Genomic DNA, 15,626 nt, shown 5'->3' on the forward strand with positions numbered 1-15,626 from the left:
TACAGTCATAAAAAGTAAGAAAATGCTTGGCAAAGGTGATAGAGCAGTATGCTTTTCAAGAACTTGAAACAAGCCTAAATGCAGCAATAGCTTTTGCTTTTGAATTTTTGTTCATCTTTTCCTCCCCCTCCAACCCCTTTTTTAGATGGCTCCTAGCTATGCTGGTGTCTACACTGTGTAGCATTGTCATCTGGTGGATTGTATGTGGCTCCCTCCTGACCAGCCTGCTATTCTGTCTAGATGGTTTAAGAAAATAGTAACCATCACCTGAGAGAGAGCCACTGTGTAAGTGTCCCATTCCATTTCTCTACAATAGTTCACGCTTTCTGTCTAGTATGTCTCATAAATGCATGCTTTCATATCATGTTTCTTACTGGCTTTGTTGCAAGAATAAATTTCACTGCTCTGGCTTTGCGGTATTTTTGTATATATTATTTCAAATAACTGAGTAATTTTTATGGCTGGCTTGCAATACAAAAAGCTGCAGAGCTTTTAGAATTAGGATAACTTATAATTTTGAAGCCTTTCTTCTGTGCATGCTCCTGAAAATAAGCAAAACTATGTAAGCAAGATTATATTTGGAAAAAGGAAAAAGCACTGCTTTAAAATACGATCCTATACTTTGCATGTTGCAGATAAAGATGTTACCTCCAGTTTTACTTTGAAATTCATGAATTTGCAAAGTAGGTTAGGTTCTTACAAAGGATAGTTTTACTCATGTGAAATGACAGGAATCAGAATTTGTTAGAAATGTCAATAGGTCTTTGTTTTTACTAAGAGATTATAGTAGTATATGCCATAAGAGGCAGTTAACATGGGACTTCTTTTTTGCTTTTTAACAGAACAGAAGATGAGGCAGGTTACAGTATTAGGTCAAAGCTCACTTGTTTACCCAGCCAATCTAGTTTCATCTGCTTATGTTCACAAATAGCTTTTTATAAAAGAGCTTTATGAAGCTACTTAAACCTCTTCTTTCTGTTACTAGGATTCAGGAGCTAAGTAAAGCATTAAAAACATATTAGTTCCTTGACTAAAGTTTTCACTCTTTCTCCAGTCTGCTTTTGTCAGAGTGGCTGCAGTGATTGCTGTGCCTTCCTTCCACTCATTAAGTGCTGTGTTTTCATCAAGCAACAGCTTCCATCTTTTGGCTGAACAAAACTTCAGCAGCACACAGAACTGCCAGCAAACCCAAACAGGAACTTTTTTTGCTTGCTACCGTGTCTCCCTGGGGCTGCTCCATCACCACCACTCTCAAAGCAAAGTGGTTACTTTGGGTAAATGCTTAAGACTTTGGTGGTCTCAGACTAAAAATAGGTCAGAAAAAGTGTTTTACAACAGAGTACTAAGTAAAAAGAAGGCACTATCTCTTGGCAGAACATTAAGGTTAAGAGTTTCTGTCCTTCTTACCTTTGGCCTTGCAATTTTTTGTCTACAGTATTAAGAAGCATGGGACTCCTTCTCCTAAAGTACGTGACTTAATAACTAAAGAATGAGAACTGAGAGTTGTGGACAAGTTAGTTGAGCAACTAAAGATCAGTTTAGTTTAGGTTTGTTGGATTTTTTTCATTGTTACCTGTCTTTGTCAAAGAACAGACTTAAATGAGAGACTTGCTCTCAAAGTTTTGCACCAAATCTATCACTTCTTCTTGTCTTAGTGTTTTCCAAAGTCAGACCTCAGATTTCTAAACTCCAGCTAAAAGCTAGTCTTAAAACATGGGTTAAAAAAATTAAAACATCTGCCCTTTGTTTTCCTGTACTGTAAGATGAATTCCACTCAACTGTCATCCTTTCTTTCTGTTACGTTTTCTGTGTTCTGTCTAAAAACTCCCTTGCTACAGGGAAAGAGAAAAGATTGATTGATGTTGGTATATGTGTCATGATGCAAGCAATTGGGTTACTGGTGCTGCTGCCTCATATCCAGGAGTGACAATCACACAATGTTGGTTTATGTCCGAGAACAGAAAATGCTTAAGCTTTTCTTAAAAGCTAGACTGATGTTCTCTCCGTTATGCAGCCAGTGTCCCTTGTGTTTTAAGAGAATTTATCAAACAGGATCATGTATCAACTTGGGCTGGCCTGGCAGTCCTGGTAGCTGGAGCCCTGTAGAACAAAGAGTATCAGTCACTTGTTGCGTGTTGATGACTTGGAAGAGTGGTAGAGGTTTCAGGCCTATTTTCCTAAAAATCATGAGGTGATGAAGGAGAAAGCAATATTGCATTTGACAGACCTCATAAAACAGGTAGTCTTGGCAAGAATAAAATGTCTGTTGCAGGACAGAGAACACATGCTCCTGTGTAACCTTTCCTTCCTTCATCCCTCCGTGGGATACTGTAGTAATTTTCCTTTTAAAAAAGCTTGCTGTGTGGGTTGATTTCTCTCCAAGATGTATTACCTTGCTGGCATTTCAAGTTTTGTGGATTTTGTCTCGGCTTGTGGGGTTTTGGGCTTTTGTGTCCTGGTGGTGTACCTGTCTCCCCACCCCGCTCTGAGTTAGATAGTGAAAAAAGTTGTGAAGTATTTAAAAGATGGTGCTACTGACCCAAACACTGTTCCATTTAAGTAGGTTTTGATTTGCCAATGTGTTAACTTGAATAAATAAGTAGTGTGTAAACTAGTCTGGTGTTTGGTGAGTATATTAGGTTCAGAACTACCAAGTAATGTTTCCATTACAGGTTAATTGGAGATGAAAAAATTCTTATATATATTTAGTAGTGTGGCTATTACAGCATCCTGTAGTCTGTGTTCGGGAAATGTTCTGCTTTTTAAAAAAAAAAAAAAAATAAAAAAATCACTGAGTTGTTAGAAAACCTTTGTGTACGTTAGATACACTTTCTGCTGGTGTTTCTGGAAGTTGATCATTATCATGTACAGCATGATATGATCTTTAACATGAACAGTTACAAAGCAGTAAGGCAAGTGTCCTGAGGATCTTACCTTTGTCTAATGTAGCTTGGGATTTTTTTTGGTGCTAAGATTTTGGGAGATTTTCCTCTACTGTGGCTTTGTCTCATGTCCATTTAAAAATCTATCAAACCTGCTATCAAGTGAGTCTGCTGGTCTCATTGTGTTAAATCAAAATTCCATACATTAAAGGTAGTTTCTTCTCTTACCTTAAACATATGCAGTAGCATTCTAACAAAAGCTCTGATAGCAGTTAACATCTCCTAAGCTGACAGTTATCAGGCCCAAAGACAGCTCTAGGTGTTTATTTGTAACACCATGACAGATGATGATGTAAATGGGACGTCATCCATTTTCCTTGACATGCTATCAGCCTTGGAAGGCTACAGTTTTAGTCTGATTTAAAATGTATATTTGATCATTCAGGAATGTTTTGTTCACAGGGATTTCAATTAATCTTTACTTTTCGGTAGCCATGTGAAGTCATGTATTGGGGAGATAGAAAAATGGCATACTGACTGAAGAGCAGATGATATTAAAGGTTCTATCATGCTCACAGCTGGCTCTGAGCTGATCCCATAAGCCAGCTACTTCTCTTCCTGTCATTTTGTAAATACAACAATTTAAGATGATGTTGTGGTTGGTCTTGCAGTGCAATTATATATGTGACTATTTTTGTAAGTCATGTTCCCATTTACAGTATCCTTTCTTTGTTTGGAACAGATAAAATGAAATTCTGTGGGAAGTAGAGGCTTCCCTATGATACGTTGAAAAAATGAATATAAAGTGTTTGTGTAAGATGGTATCTTAACACTTAATAATGTTTCTTTTCATATTAGTGAAGTATATGGGTTTAAGCCATGTATATTGACCAGTTTTCTAAACTTCTGATGCCTGGAAAGAGAGAAAGATTAGAACCATTAGATCTGATTCCAATACCTTTTGCTTTCTTTACACGTACATTACATGCATTTTATGCAGTGAGACACTGCATGTATATATTTAAGGAGAAAACATGATTTTTCCATATTTTTGTCTGAATGAGCACTTATAAACCAGCATGCGCCAATATTTGGTCATGCTTATATTTCAGAGACTAAATGTTATGGGGTTAAGCCAGCTTTGTACCTTTCTGTTCCATCCTGAAAGTAGCTAGTGGCACAAATAAAACTGGTGTAATTTTTAAAGGTTAGTTGAAAATGCAGTAGCCCAAATTTGTTCGTGTTTTATGACAACTGTGGCACTGAAAAGAGAATTTTAAGTCTTGATATTAGAACTTGCTAGAACTGGTTTACAAGCACAGTAGAAATTATAAAGTGAACTTTCACGTTTTGAGCCTTTTCACATTGGGCATGCAAGGAGAACAGATATTGTTGGGAGAATTTGTGTTGTCTACAGAAGCATGATACCATGTTGAAGGTATTTGGGGTTTGTTTCCAGCTTCTCAAATAACTGATTCCTCCAACTTCAAATGTGTTGTGTTTACAGTAGAATTTGCTTTGCAACTTGCCATTACAGTCTCGTGTCTTATCTTGGAGGAAGAGAAGACTGGTTTGGACTTTTGCAAAGCAAGTGACAAGATTTTGCATGGCTGAAATACAAGAGAGACTTGTTGAAATAGAAATTTAAAATACTTGAACTTCATGGCTCAGTAGTCATCTATTTGCTAAAGAATCTAGAAGTACGTGGTAAATAAAGTTTCTGGTCAATTTTACTGCTGTAAGGAATTTATTTTAGATGAAATTGTATCATCTCCAAATGCATATTTTTCTTCTGTATCAACCCCATATAAAAAATGAAAGCAGAGGGTTTCGGGTTTTTTTCCATTTCTGTTTTTGATGAAAATGTTACACAAGTATGAAAACTCTCATATTTCCTCTGATGTGTGCCTATCCACCTTTGCTCCAGAAGTTAAGTTTTATGTTAACATCTGGGATTCTTTGAAAACAATTTCTTCAGAGTATTAAGCAACCAGACTGCAGTTTATACAACTTAATGAAGGTTTTTATTTCCAATCTAATATAATCTGCTGACACAGATGGACTCAGTGAAGCCACTGAAAATTAGAGTCTAATAACATCAGGGGAAAAAACAGTAATAGCCAAGTTACTCTTGGCTCTGAATCTCTAAAATTATACATAGTTTTATAGTTGGTATCTTGCACAGATGGATGGCTAGGAAGTAGACATACAAAATGATCCACTAAATAGATATCTGTGGGCTGCATTGGCCAGTTGTCACTTTTTGTCTCCATAGTATCATAATTTCACTACAGCTGTTCAGAAATAGAGAAGACAAGATTTCCCTACAAACCCCCAGTTGGCTAGTGACTAAAAATAGTTGCTTGCATTTCACAATCTGGAATTCTTTTCTTACTGATGTAAAGCAACACTAAGATTTATCTGCCTGTTTAAGAAATAGTCAATATATTGCTTTGGAGTCTTCCAGAGACATGGTTGAGCACAACCAGCATGTAAAGCTGAGTTTTGAGTATGATGTAGTAATTCCCTGCAAGAGCAGAATGCCAGTATATGCAATGATTTTCCTAGCCTACTGTATTTGAAGGTACTAGCTTATGGTTAATTGCAGGAGATTTAGACTTTAATCTTCACAAATTGATTTACTTGGGGTTTTTTCTGAATTTCTTGTAGTATCAGTCTGGAAAATAATGCTTGTTTTTGTTGCATACTTAAGATTTTATCTTGTTTTGTTGTTGCTTTGTTGCAGTAATTTAAAGTACAATTTCTTCGCCTTTTTTTCTTTTTTTTTTTTTTTTTGTCTTCTGAAAACCAGGAAATTCAAAACCATTAACTTAATGCATTACTTGAAAGAAAAAAAACAACAACAGCCAACAAACTGCTATGCTCCCATTAAACCAACTTGCATTACCATAATTACAAGAAGGATGTTATAAAGAGAAGGATGTGTTTCAGGCAGAACAGTTCATTTTTCAGTATGATTTGTGAAAAGCCATCTGGTACTTGTTAGCTCCGCTGCAATTGTAATGTCCTCTTTTCAAGTGTTTTCCTAGAAACGTGGAGGTGATATAATCTTTCTCTTTTCCTACTCTTTACAGAGTAATTCTGCAGTCCAGTGTTCAGAAAAGTAGAACCTCTGAACCTAGCATTTCTGACAGTACAGACATTACTAAAAGAACTACCAGGTCTACTGCAAGAAAAAACAATTTAAAAAGGTGAGAGTTACCGTCTTTACAGATCTAGTAACTGTTGTCTAGGCAAATACTTTGAGCTGGCATATCCGTTGTTGACAGGAGCTTTTGCCACAGTTCAACTCCTTCCAGCAACGGGAAATGAGGAATTCTGTGGTTTATGTCATGTACTGAGAATATCTTAACGTTAAATCTTAAGTTATTGTTTATGTTGCTCAGTCTTTCAACTTCAAGAATATTATATTGTAATTCATAACACAAGTCAGAATTACTGAAGGTGAGGGATTTTGGTAACAAAACAAACAAGCGAAACTTTTTTTACCAAACCTCTGCCTAGAGTAAGAGGTAGAAAGGTTGTTCACAGCATTCAGTCAATTATTAGTCAGTATATGAAGTCAAAATTAAGAGGAATTTGATGGACAACTGAAATGCAGTAGTACTGGAGAGGTGCAATGTATAAAATGCATGTGTACAGTGCATGAGATTTTGTACTGAGAGTATAGCTGATAATCTGAACTGAACCTGTTCAGTGAAATTTTAAATTCAGGTGGATTTATGCAAGACTGAAAGTGCCTTTTGGCCGAGAAGCAGATGGACACACTACTACTATGTTTCTTTGTGAGTGCCTGTGTTCATGTCTCTCTATCGCAGTTCTCCAGGATCAAAGATGAGCTGGAGAATGTAGCTTAAAATTTCTATGCAATTTCCAGTGGTTACGAATGACCAGAATTTGTCCTATACTTTTAGTGAAAACCTTTTGAATGCCTTGTCAGCTGCTGAAGAGACTTAATTTGTTGGGAAGAGTAAAATATGGCAAAGAACATTAAAAAAAGTAGTTACATAGCTTGATTTGTAAATAGTGCTGGAAATTCCAAGTTCTTCTGCAGCTTTTTCCTCACAGAGCTTTTCTTGCTCCTTCGTCATCCTGTTATCTTGAATGTAACTAATATTACGAAAAAGTCACTCTATTAGACAAAGGAAATAGTCATTAATAGTAGACTGCAGTAAATTCTAGTCAGAGAATTTTTAGCAGTGTCTGGATTAATTACATTTAGATTCGTATAACAATGTGTTAAAAATAATCTCTTTTTCCTGAAATGCATGTTTTACTAAAAATCTGAAGTATTTCTCAGGTTTTCCTGTTTGGTTGGTTGGATTTTTCCTCCATTTTGCATCATTTTCACCACATCAGTTTTGGTCCAAACAGAATTGATGGGATTCTGCCTGCTATTTTTCTTCTTCATGTCTCTCTCAGTTTTAAGTTCCTTGCAGCGCTTGGTAGCTATGTACATGCACACGTGTACTTGAACAGAGATCTTCAGTTCCTTGAAAACACACCTCCAGTTGGTCTTTGTGTTGTGTGAGATGAGAATACCTGTCCGTAGGAGGAAACAACGTTCCTAAAATAGAGTTCATCATAGAAGCTTTCAGTTATTTTGAAAGAAATCATTTAGGTATATTGCCAGATTTATTACTGAGGACCAAGGATTAGGTTGATCTCAAACTTCATGAACTACTTCATATTTTAGTGGATTTTCTAAAACTTCTACCCCAAATACTTCATTCCATATACTGTTTCTTTTCTTCTGACTTCTGAGGTCAAAGAATTTCAGTCACTTGATGCTTGGATCCTATAATCAATTTTGTCCTAAATAGCTATATGTCAGTTCTGGAGTTCCTAATTGTCTTGTCATCTGAGAGGACTAACTGAGTACTGGTCTCTTAAAGGGTGTTTCAGTATGATTGTATGATTTTATGGACTTCAAAAGCAGTACCTTGTTGTTAACCTTTTAGGTGTCTCTTTATTTTTCCTGTAGTATTTGACAAAACCTCACTTTTTTTTTTTTTGTTTGGTTTGGTTTGGTTTGTTTTTTGGGGTTTTTTTTTTCCTTTAAGCATCCATTTGTTTTTTCATCTCTTTTAAGTTTAACTTCTTGAAGTCTGTGCAGTTTGCATTATCTCATCGTGCTCAAATTGGTTGACCTGTTACAGATCAAGTGGATTGCAGGGTAGAGGAGGAGAATTATTATTACAAAATTAAGATGATGCCTTTGACAAAGACATCTGTCAAGACCTTGTTGCCTTCTCTGAACTTCCAAGATTACTGTGTACCCTTATTCTTTAAGTATCTATCTCGTTTGATTAAGTTCCAGTGGAAACATCTAGCAGTATTTTTACATTCTCATTTGTTGGTGCTTTAGGTCATTTTAGTCAATTCTTACTGTAGATTAATCACATTTGCAACCCATCCTAATGCAGTATAATCCGCAGAGCTGGGTAATTCATTTGCCATTTCATCCTTCAGACTCTTGGAGACACTATAATAGAATGCCTTCAGAATGACTTTTCAGCCAAAACAGTAATTTACAGTTAAAACACTCTATTCTGTCTTTGCAAAGAGAGTTTATGGAATTTCAATTCATTGCATTTCTTCGTGGAACATCTCTAGATGTTGCATGTCATCTATGAAAGACCAGTGGACATAATACTTTATATCTTGTGATTGAAATAACACTGTTGTTGAACTGCAAGAAATTGCATTCGTAGAGCATTATCCACAGTCTTATTCCGTGGATGCCCTTGTTTCTCCAGTTAGGATGTCTTCCCTGTAAATTTGCCAGTTACTGAGAAGTTCGTTTCTATATTTTAGCAAGTGCATACATTAGATCCAAACCAACTGAATCTTAGTAAGACGCAAATGAAGCAGTCTTTTCAGTGTTACCACACATAATGGAATTAGGATTATGTATATAGTAATTTGTTGATTAGAAATGAAATGTTGAGCGGTGAAAGAATTTTGGTAGGTAGAAGTGCTTAAGGGAATGCAGGTCAAAAAATAATTGAGAGTATGGAGGAAAATTTATGAAAACTGTGTTGTATAGATTCCTTTACTTCTGTTAACCAGAGAGGTATATTACAAAAATTAACAAAGATGAATATGCTTAAAAACTCTCATATGCTTTTGCTTTGCTGGGAATTGTAAAGCAGCCTTCTGCACCCTTGTTCAGATACTGAAAACTACCTGCAGCTTTTCAGAGCTTGTCTATATATAATCTAAATCTAGCTTTAAAAAAAAATAGATGTTTCTTTATTATTCTACCTTTCCTGCAGTCTGATATCTCAGAGAGAAGGAAAAGGAATGCTTTACAGCAAATGCGCTTAATGAAATTATGGTACTTTGAACCCTCTGTTGCTTCTCTGTATGGAATGGAGCCTTTCTTCATATTGTCCATGATCAGAGCAGTCCATGCTTTCTTTACAACCAATACGGCTGTGTTCTTAAATGCAGTGACTTTTATCTTCCGTTTCTTTTCTTTGAAGTATTGTTTGCTCATTTTACCTTGCCGGAAGGGTTCACTTGAAATACATATCAAGTGCATTTTTAACTTTTTTCCTTAAATATGTTTTATTTCAGCAGCCAATCCATCCCAAGGGCTAGAACAGTATTGCGTTAAATTTCAAATAAGCAACCAGTGTTGAAGAGGATATTCAAGAATGAAGGGGACATGACTAAAGGGGATGTAATGCAATTCAAGGAAGATTACTTTGGCTCCATCTTTTAGCAAAAGTGAAACAGAAGAATCTCTTCCATACTCGTAGAATAAAATGAACTGTCAACATGCGTGGTAGACGTGTTCCTAATGTGCTAAGACCTTCTCAGACAAAACCAACAAAATCTATGTACATTTAAACTCAGGTGTAAATACTTAAGCTCTCTATTATAAAGAGGGCTTGCTAGTATGTATGATGCATGTGTATAAATTGTGATGGCAATCACTTAGCTGCTGACCACCAGAAATTAAAAGATGGTGGGAGCTTTTAAATATATAAATCTGTGTTGTCCATTCAGACTGGGCTCAAGTCTCCACTTGGGTCTGAAAATCAACCACAATAGCTTTTTTCTTATAGTATTGGTACTCTCCTGTGTTAATGGGCTGTTCTTTCTTATTTTGTATGAAGTTTTTTATGAAGCCGCAGTACTGAGTACACAAAGTGACTATTGTCCACCAAAGAGTGCTTTATTTTCAAGGGTTGTGTGGTTTGTTTATTTTTAAATACACTAACTGTGATTAACTTGTTTTTAATAGTAATAGATATTTAGTTGTTCACAACCAATGGCACTTTTAACTAGTTGCAATTGCTTTAAATCTGGTACGATTTCAAGGGGGGGGAAAAACAATTTACCATTTAAAGGAGTGCCGTCATATTGAAATGTCATTACTGTTTCTTTCCCTATCTTCAAGTCTTTTAGGTGAAACTTCAGATTAGCATACCTAATAGGTAAGATTTTTTCCCAGGTTTTATTGGTACACTTGACATCTGTATGTCAAGTGCACAGTGACATGTGGATGTCACTGTTTTTTAGCTTTGAGACACTTAATGAGTGCAGCACACTAAAAAGGGAAAATAGGCTTGCGGTACAGCTGAGATTGGTAGTGGAACTCAGGGGTGAGAATAGTTTTTTAACATCTAATTAACACTTTAAAAACTACAGCTTCTCTCTGTTAAAAAGCAGTGTAATTTTTAGAGAGAGCTGTCTGACGATTTCATCCACTACAAGACTGTCTTCAAACACTGGCAGCATTTTTTCCCTATCACTTTCCGCATTATGAAATCTCAAAGCTGAAGTTTATAGCTGCATATCCCTCAGACGAGGACTGTTACCACATAGCCTTAAATATGATAGAGTTATGTGTTGCTTTAGTGACTCTTAACAGTAGAAAAAACAGAAGAAATTGAGACATCTGAAATGTTAGCAGTGGAATAACGGAAGATTTTAAATATACAGATTACCTCTGCACAGGGAAGAATTTTCTTTTTATGAATGTAAGTGGGCAAGTTTGGTGACTAGTTTAAATCTACATCCTTTTAAATTAAAATTAAACTGTTAGGCTGGTGATTTTTGAATTCCAATATGAATAACCACACACTGGCTTGAAAACATTTTGTGGCAAAAGCATCATGAGTTGGAGAGGAAGCAAGATGTAAGCTTACTTACTATCTGTGAGTTTGGATAGTCAAAATCTGCAAATACAGATAAAACAGAAAAGGCTTATATGGTGCAAAATAAAGGACCACTGAGGCTCAGATTTTGTTTTCCTCTTACTCTTAACCCTCACGACCATTTTCTTTCAAGTGAAAGCACATAAAAGAGAGGGACTGAATTCACCCTGATACAGTGATTAAAATTTGTATTTTTCTTCTTGTTTCTTTTTTTTAAGCCGTTTGCCCAAAAGCTGAAGTACAGGTAACTACAGTAGTAGATATGTTATGCAAACATGAACCTGTGTTTATTTTTGACAGAAATTCTTACCTTGGAAGGCAGAAGGGATGTAACTAGTGATGTGAGAGGATGAGAGTCAATACAAGAAGTAATATTTATTGTGTTTGGCCTTATGCTTCTCTCAGCTGAGCTTCCTGTTTTACCATCTTTGTTCTAACCTAAAAATAACCAGTCTATTTCACACTCCTTATGAATTCCAAATTGGAATTTGCTTTTTTTAAAGTAACCAGCATAGCCATTAGCACTTTCAGGCTTATCAGAAGTAAGCTTGCATAAAACAAGTGCACAAACATACACAACAGGAACTCTAGCTAAACCAAAACTGCATGTTTGGCATGAGTATGTTTCAAGATACCCCTTCCACCTCCCAGTATCTTTGTGAGAAACATATAAATATCAAAGGCATTTTACATTTGAACTCTCCAAACAGCCTTAAATGGAAAATTAACTCATTACCTCATTGTGTCCCATCTAATTGTATTGTTTAGTTTGTTCTTCTGAATTTTTAGTATTTTGTCTAGCATTTTTATTGTACCATACCAAAGCTGTCTTAAGTGCAAGAACGAAGAGTGGGCATGGGTGAGGGTTGGTGGGCAGGGTTTCTCAATCTTTTTTGACTTATATGGGGTAGTATGTGCCAAAATGGAATGTGTGGTGGTAGCTGCATCACCATTGCACCATGGAGCAGCTGAAGGAAGTTATTTCTGCAGTCATCAATTAGAAGTTTTCCCTTAGAAATTCTTTCCCCCCTTTCAGATATATGACAGATGGAATCTTCTTTGATCTCTTACTCAAAAGTATGCAACATATTCAAAAGCTGTAATATCTTGTGTCAAATTGCTAGCTCCCATTACAGCATCAGCATGTTAACTTGGATGTTAACCCATACGTTGTCTTTTTGCCCCAGTATGACAATAGAGGAAGTGCTGCTGATTTAAAGCAAAATAAAATTTGTAGAGACTCGTGCATTAAAATGAAAAAAAAAGAAAAATGTGATGTTCACCAGTTTGTTGCACTGCAGTTTTTATAGTAATGGTTTGCAGACTGTTTGTCTTGCGTAAACTCATGTACAGACTATCAAGATCTAAAATTCCTGATCTGTTCATCCTGATTATTTTAAAATTGTATATTTCTAATCATATTTTTTTAACTTAGATTGACAGTTTATTTTGCTGACAGTATTTTTAAGATAAAGCTTCATATTATCTTGTAATATTAAGTAGTTCAATATGCATTTGTGTCTCATGGGAAAATATTGCATATTGATTTTATACGAAATACTGAATAGTGAGAATTGTAAACATGAATTGTGTAAAATTAAACATAATAAGAAATTGTTTTCTCATTTTTATTTCCAGTATTCTAAAAAATTCAGCACAAAAACATCGTCTGTACCACACTGACTCAAATGTGCTCTGAAAAATAATGCAAGAATCTCAGCTGCCTGAAAACCTTTAATTAAAGCACAAATCCTTAAAAGATACACTTGTTTAATTTCAAACTTCGGACTCTACATTTCAGGGGACTCACTTGGGAAAACAATAGTAATCGTACTTGAATTGTTGGGATACTGCTACCCAGTAAAAAATATGGGTAAGACAGAAAAATGGAGTTCTAGTTAATCTGTTTCCTTCCTCTGTAATCAGAGTGCTCATTTTTGGAAACAGGAATCGTACTTCGATACTTACCATGAAAGTGAAGGCTTCTCAAAAGGAAAAACTAAACTTTCAGGAACACTTGTTCTTGCGTAAGAGTTGATGGTGGTCTAGTTTAGTCTTTAAAAAGAAAATCCAAACACAACAGCAAAAAATAGGGACCAACTCAAATGCTTCTGATCACCCTTACCTCACCTACATGAGAAAATACAGAACTTGCGGGTACCAGGCAGAGCCGGTTTGACAAGCAAGTAAACTTTCACTTGTTCCAAAGATACATTTTAAACCTGCATTCACCTGTTGAAAGGTGAACTCTTCTAAACTTATATGAATGCTTAAACCACCTTTTCCTGAAAAATGAGTTGCCTGCTGAGGAGTGAATTTTGCCTGGGGAGACATTGGTTTATGCATGTAATGTCAGTTAAGCCCTATGGTGTCAGTAGCCATTTAAGGAGTACTGCACTGGACAGGGGAGGACAAAGGACTGAAAGATCCTACAGAGAACAACTGACCAGTGGTCCATGTCAAATCTATTGACAAATCAGTAAGTGCACTGCAAGAGTAAGCTCTTTACAGTATTTCTGAATAACTTTGTTTTGGTTCTCTTTAGCCTCCTTTGCATTACAGCTTCTACATAGCGTATGTGGGAGGAGATAAAAAATAGGCTACCGCAAAATGGATGTGCTGTTTAGAAATACTCAAGGTTGTTGTTAAAGAGAAACTGCATGCTTTAAGCCTAACTCACTGAGAGACTGTTGAGGGAGAGACATCTGCTTTTTTCTTGCATTAGTGTTTTTTGGGATTGGTGTCACTTGGGTGTGAGTGACCAGTTAGCCCTTAAAAGGCAGGAAGGCTGAGAGGAGATGGCCAAGGGTGATGTGCTTGTGAAGATGGGGGAATGATGTAGGGTATGACAAAACACAGGTATCACAAAGAAGGTGATTTTATCTCAACACAGAGGGGATTGGAGGGTTGCCTATGTTTTAGATAAACAGCTATCAACATTTGAGTGCATCAGCCGGTGGTGTGAATGTATATCAAGACTGAAGGTCTCCCTGAGCTGGCCAGACTAAATAGGGAGAGCAAATATGAAAGAGTATAACCCCCAGACACCTGCCAAAAGAATTTTGAAGAGAGGAACATGCTTGAGCTAGCATCAACCCATTCCTTCCCAGTGACTGGGGACACCCTGCATGGTGATGTCAAGGGTATCATAGGGACCAAGAATGGGAAACACTGGTATTGTGATTGAACTGTGCATTACAGTTGCTCTATGTTACAAAGTGTAACCTTCATTTGTGTTGTGTTTTCAGTATACTTTTCATCAGTAATAAACCAGAAATGCCATGTGACATCAATTAACTTCAGGTAAGTAAATTTGATACTAAGCATGACACCCTCCATCCACGGGTTATCTCCAAGGAAACTGGTCCAACAGTTGGACTGTGACAACAGGGCTGAGGGAAGGCATCTAGAAAGTCTGTCCCTTGAACAGCTCCACTCCTGGTCTGTGTCCTCTCTATAAAACTCTGTTCCAGTTCACAAGGCTGCTAAAGCATCTCCAGCAAAACCAGACAGCCCAAGCAGCTGTTTTCATCCCTCGGCCCAGCACAGCAGCAGATGCAAAGTACTTGTGTGTCACTGGTACCTCCAAGCCCCACCTCTTCCAACTACGCCAGCTATGCCACAAACAGGATAAAGTGGTAAATCCCTAACTCCTTGTGCCCTGACAGCACAGAGGGAGATTGCCCTTGGCAGCAGCTATTATCAAAACAAAAAAAAAATTCCAAAGTGATTGCTGTCCATAGCAGGAAGATAAGACACCATGCAAATGTGGAAGCAGACCAGTTCTCACCCTTGTGAGCTTGGTCGTGCTTCCATCAGTGCTTTGATGCCATTCTGTTAAGATGTCAGGACAGTTCCTTAGTTTTATACTCAGTGAAAGGTCTCCTCATTACCCCTCCTTTACACACAGTTTCTCTATAGACCCACTTGTTTTTCTTCCCATGTTTGAGTTCTGCAATTACGAGACGCATCATTCACTGTTCTTCACAAAACATCATGCTCCTAGGACTGAATCTCTACACATACTCACAACAGGTGACATCTGTCCTGGTGTCATGCTTCCAGGTGCTTTTGTCCATCTCTTTGATATTAACATAATCTCTCCTCTTACGTGAATTATTATTTAATGTTCTTTGTTGGGTTCCCTTCCCTTCCTCCTGCTGATCAGACCTTTTCCAGCCTATGGCCTTCTTTCACTTCAGTAGAAGCTTCATTGAAAAGCTTACTAGGTTTTAGTTTCCCCACAGTAGCTTCCAAGGTCCAGAACCTTTGCTAGACCCAGGAAGACCTCTGGAAATAGCATTGAATCCATAAGTAACAGAAATACGACAAACCACTAACAAGCACAGAACTCCTGCATTATAGTAGGTCAACTTGTTTTTTCCTCTTGCCGGAAGATAATAAATCTATACCTTGTTGCTACTATTTTTACCTTTTGTCAAAGCTATCCTGCTAATAATACATTATGCAAAAACTTGGTTTCTTTCATTCAAATAGCAACTACTGTACAAATCTACACAGAGGAACTACCAATGCTAACAGTAGACAACAG

The 15,626-nt window shown here is 36.8% G+C and overlaps 1 protein-coding gene across 1 annotated transcript in view; it reads left to right on the top strand.

The window, feature by feature from the left end:
* The window catches only part of CDC14B (cell division cycle 14B), a 42,433-nt gene extending 28,282 nt beyond the window's left edge, over window positions 1-14,151 (top strand). The window contains exons 12-13 of the mRNA XM_030470555.1: window positions 5,978-6,094; window positions 9,486-14,151. Of these exons, the coding sequence (XP_030326415.1) occupies window positions 5,978-6,094; window positions 9,486-9,525 (157 nt within the window). The 3' untranslated portion in view covers window positions 9,526-14,151. The remainder of the gene's footprint in view (window positions 1-5,977; window positions 6,095-9,485) is intronic.
* Window positions 14,152-15,626: the final 1,475 nt, after the last annotated feature.

This window comes from Strigops habroptila, chromosome Z, assembly GCF_004027225.2.
Source record: "Strigops habroptila isolate Jane chromosome Z, bStrHab1.2.pri, whole genome shotgun sequence".
Lineage (NCBI taxonomy): Eukaryota > Metazoa > Chordata > Aves > Psittaciformes > Psittacidae > Strigops > Strigops habroptila.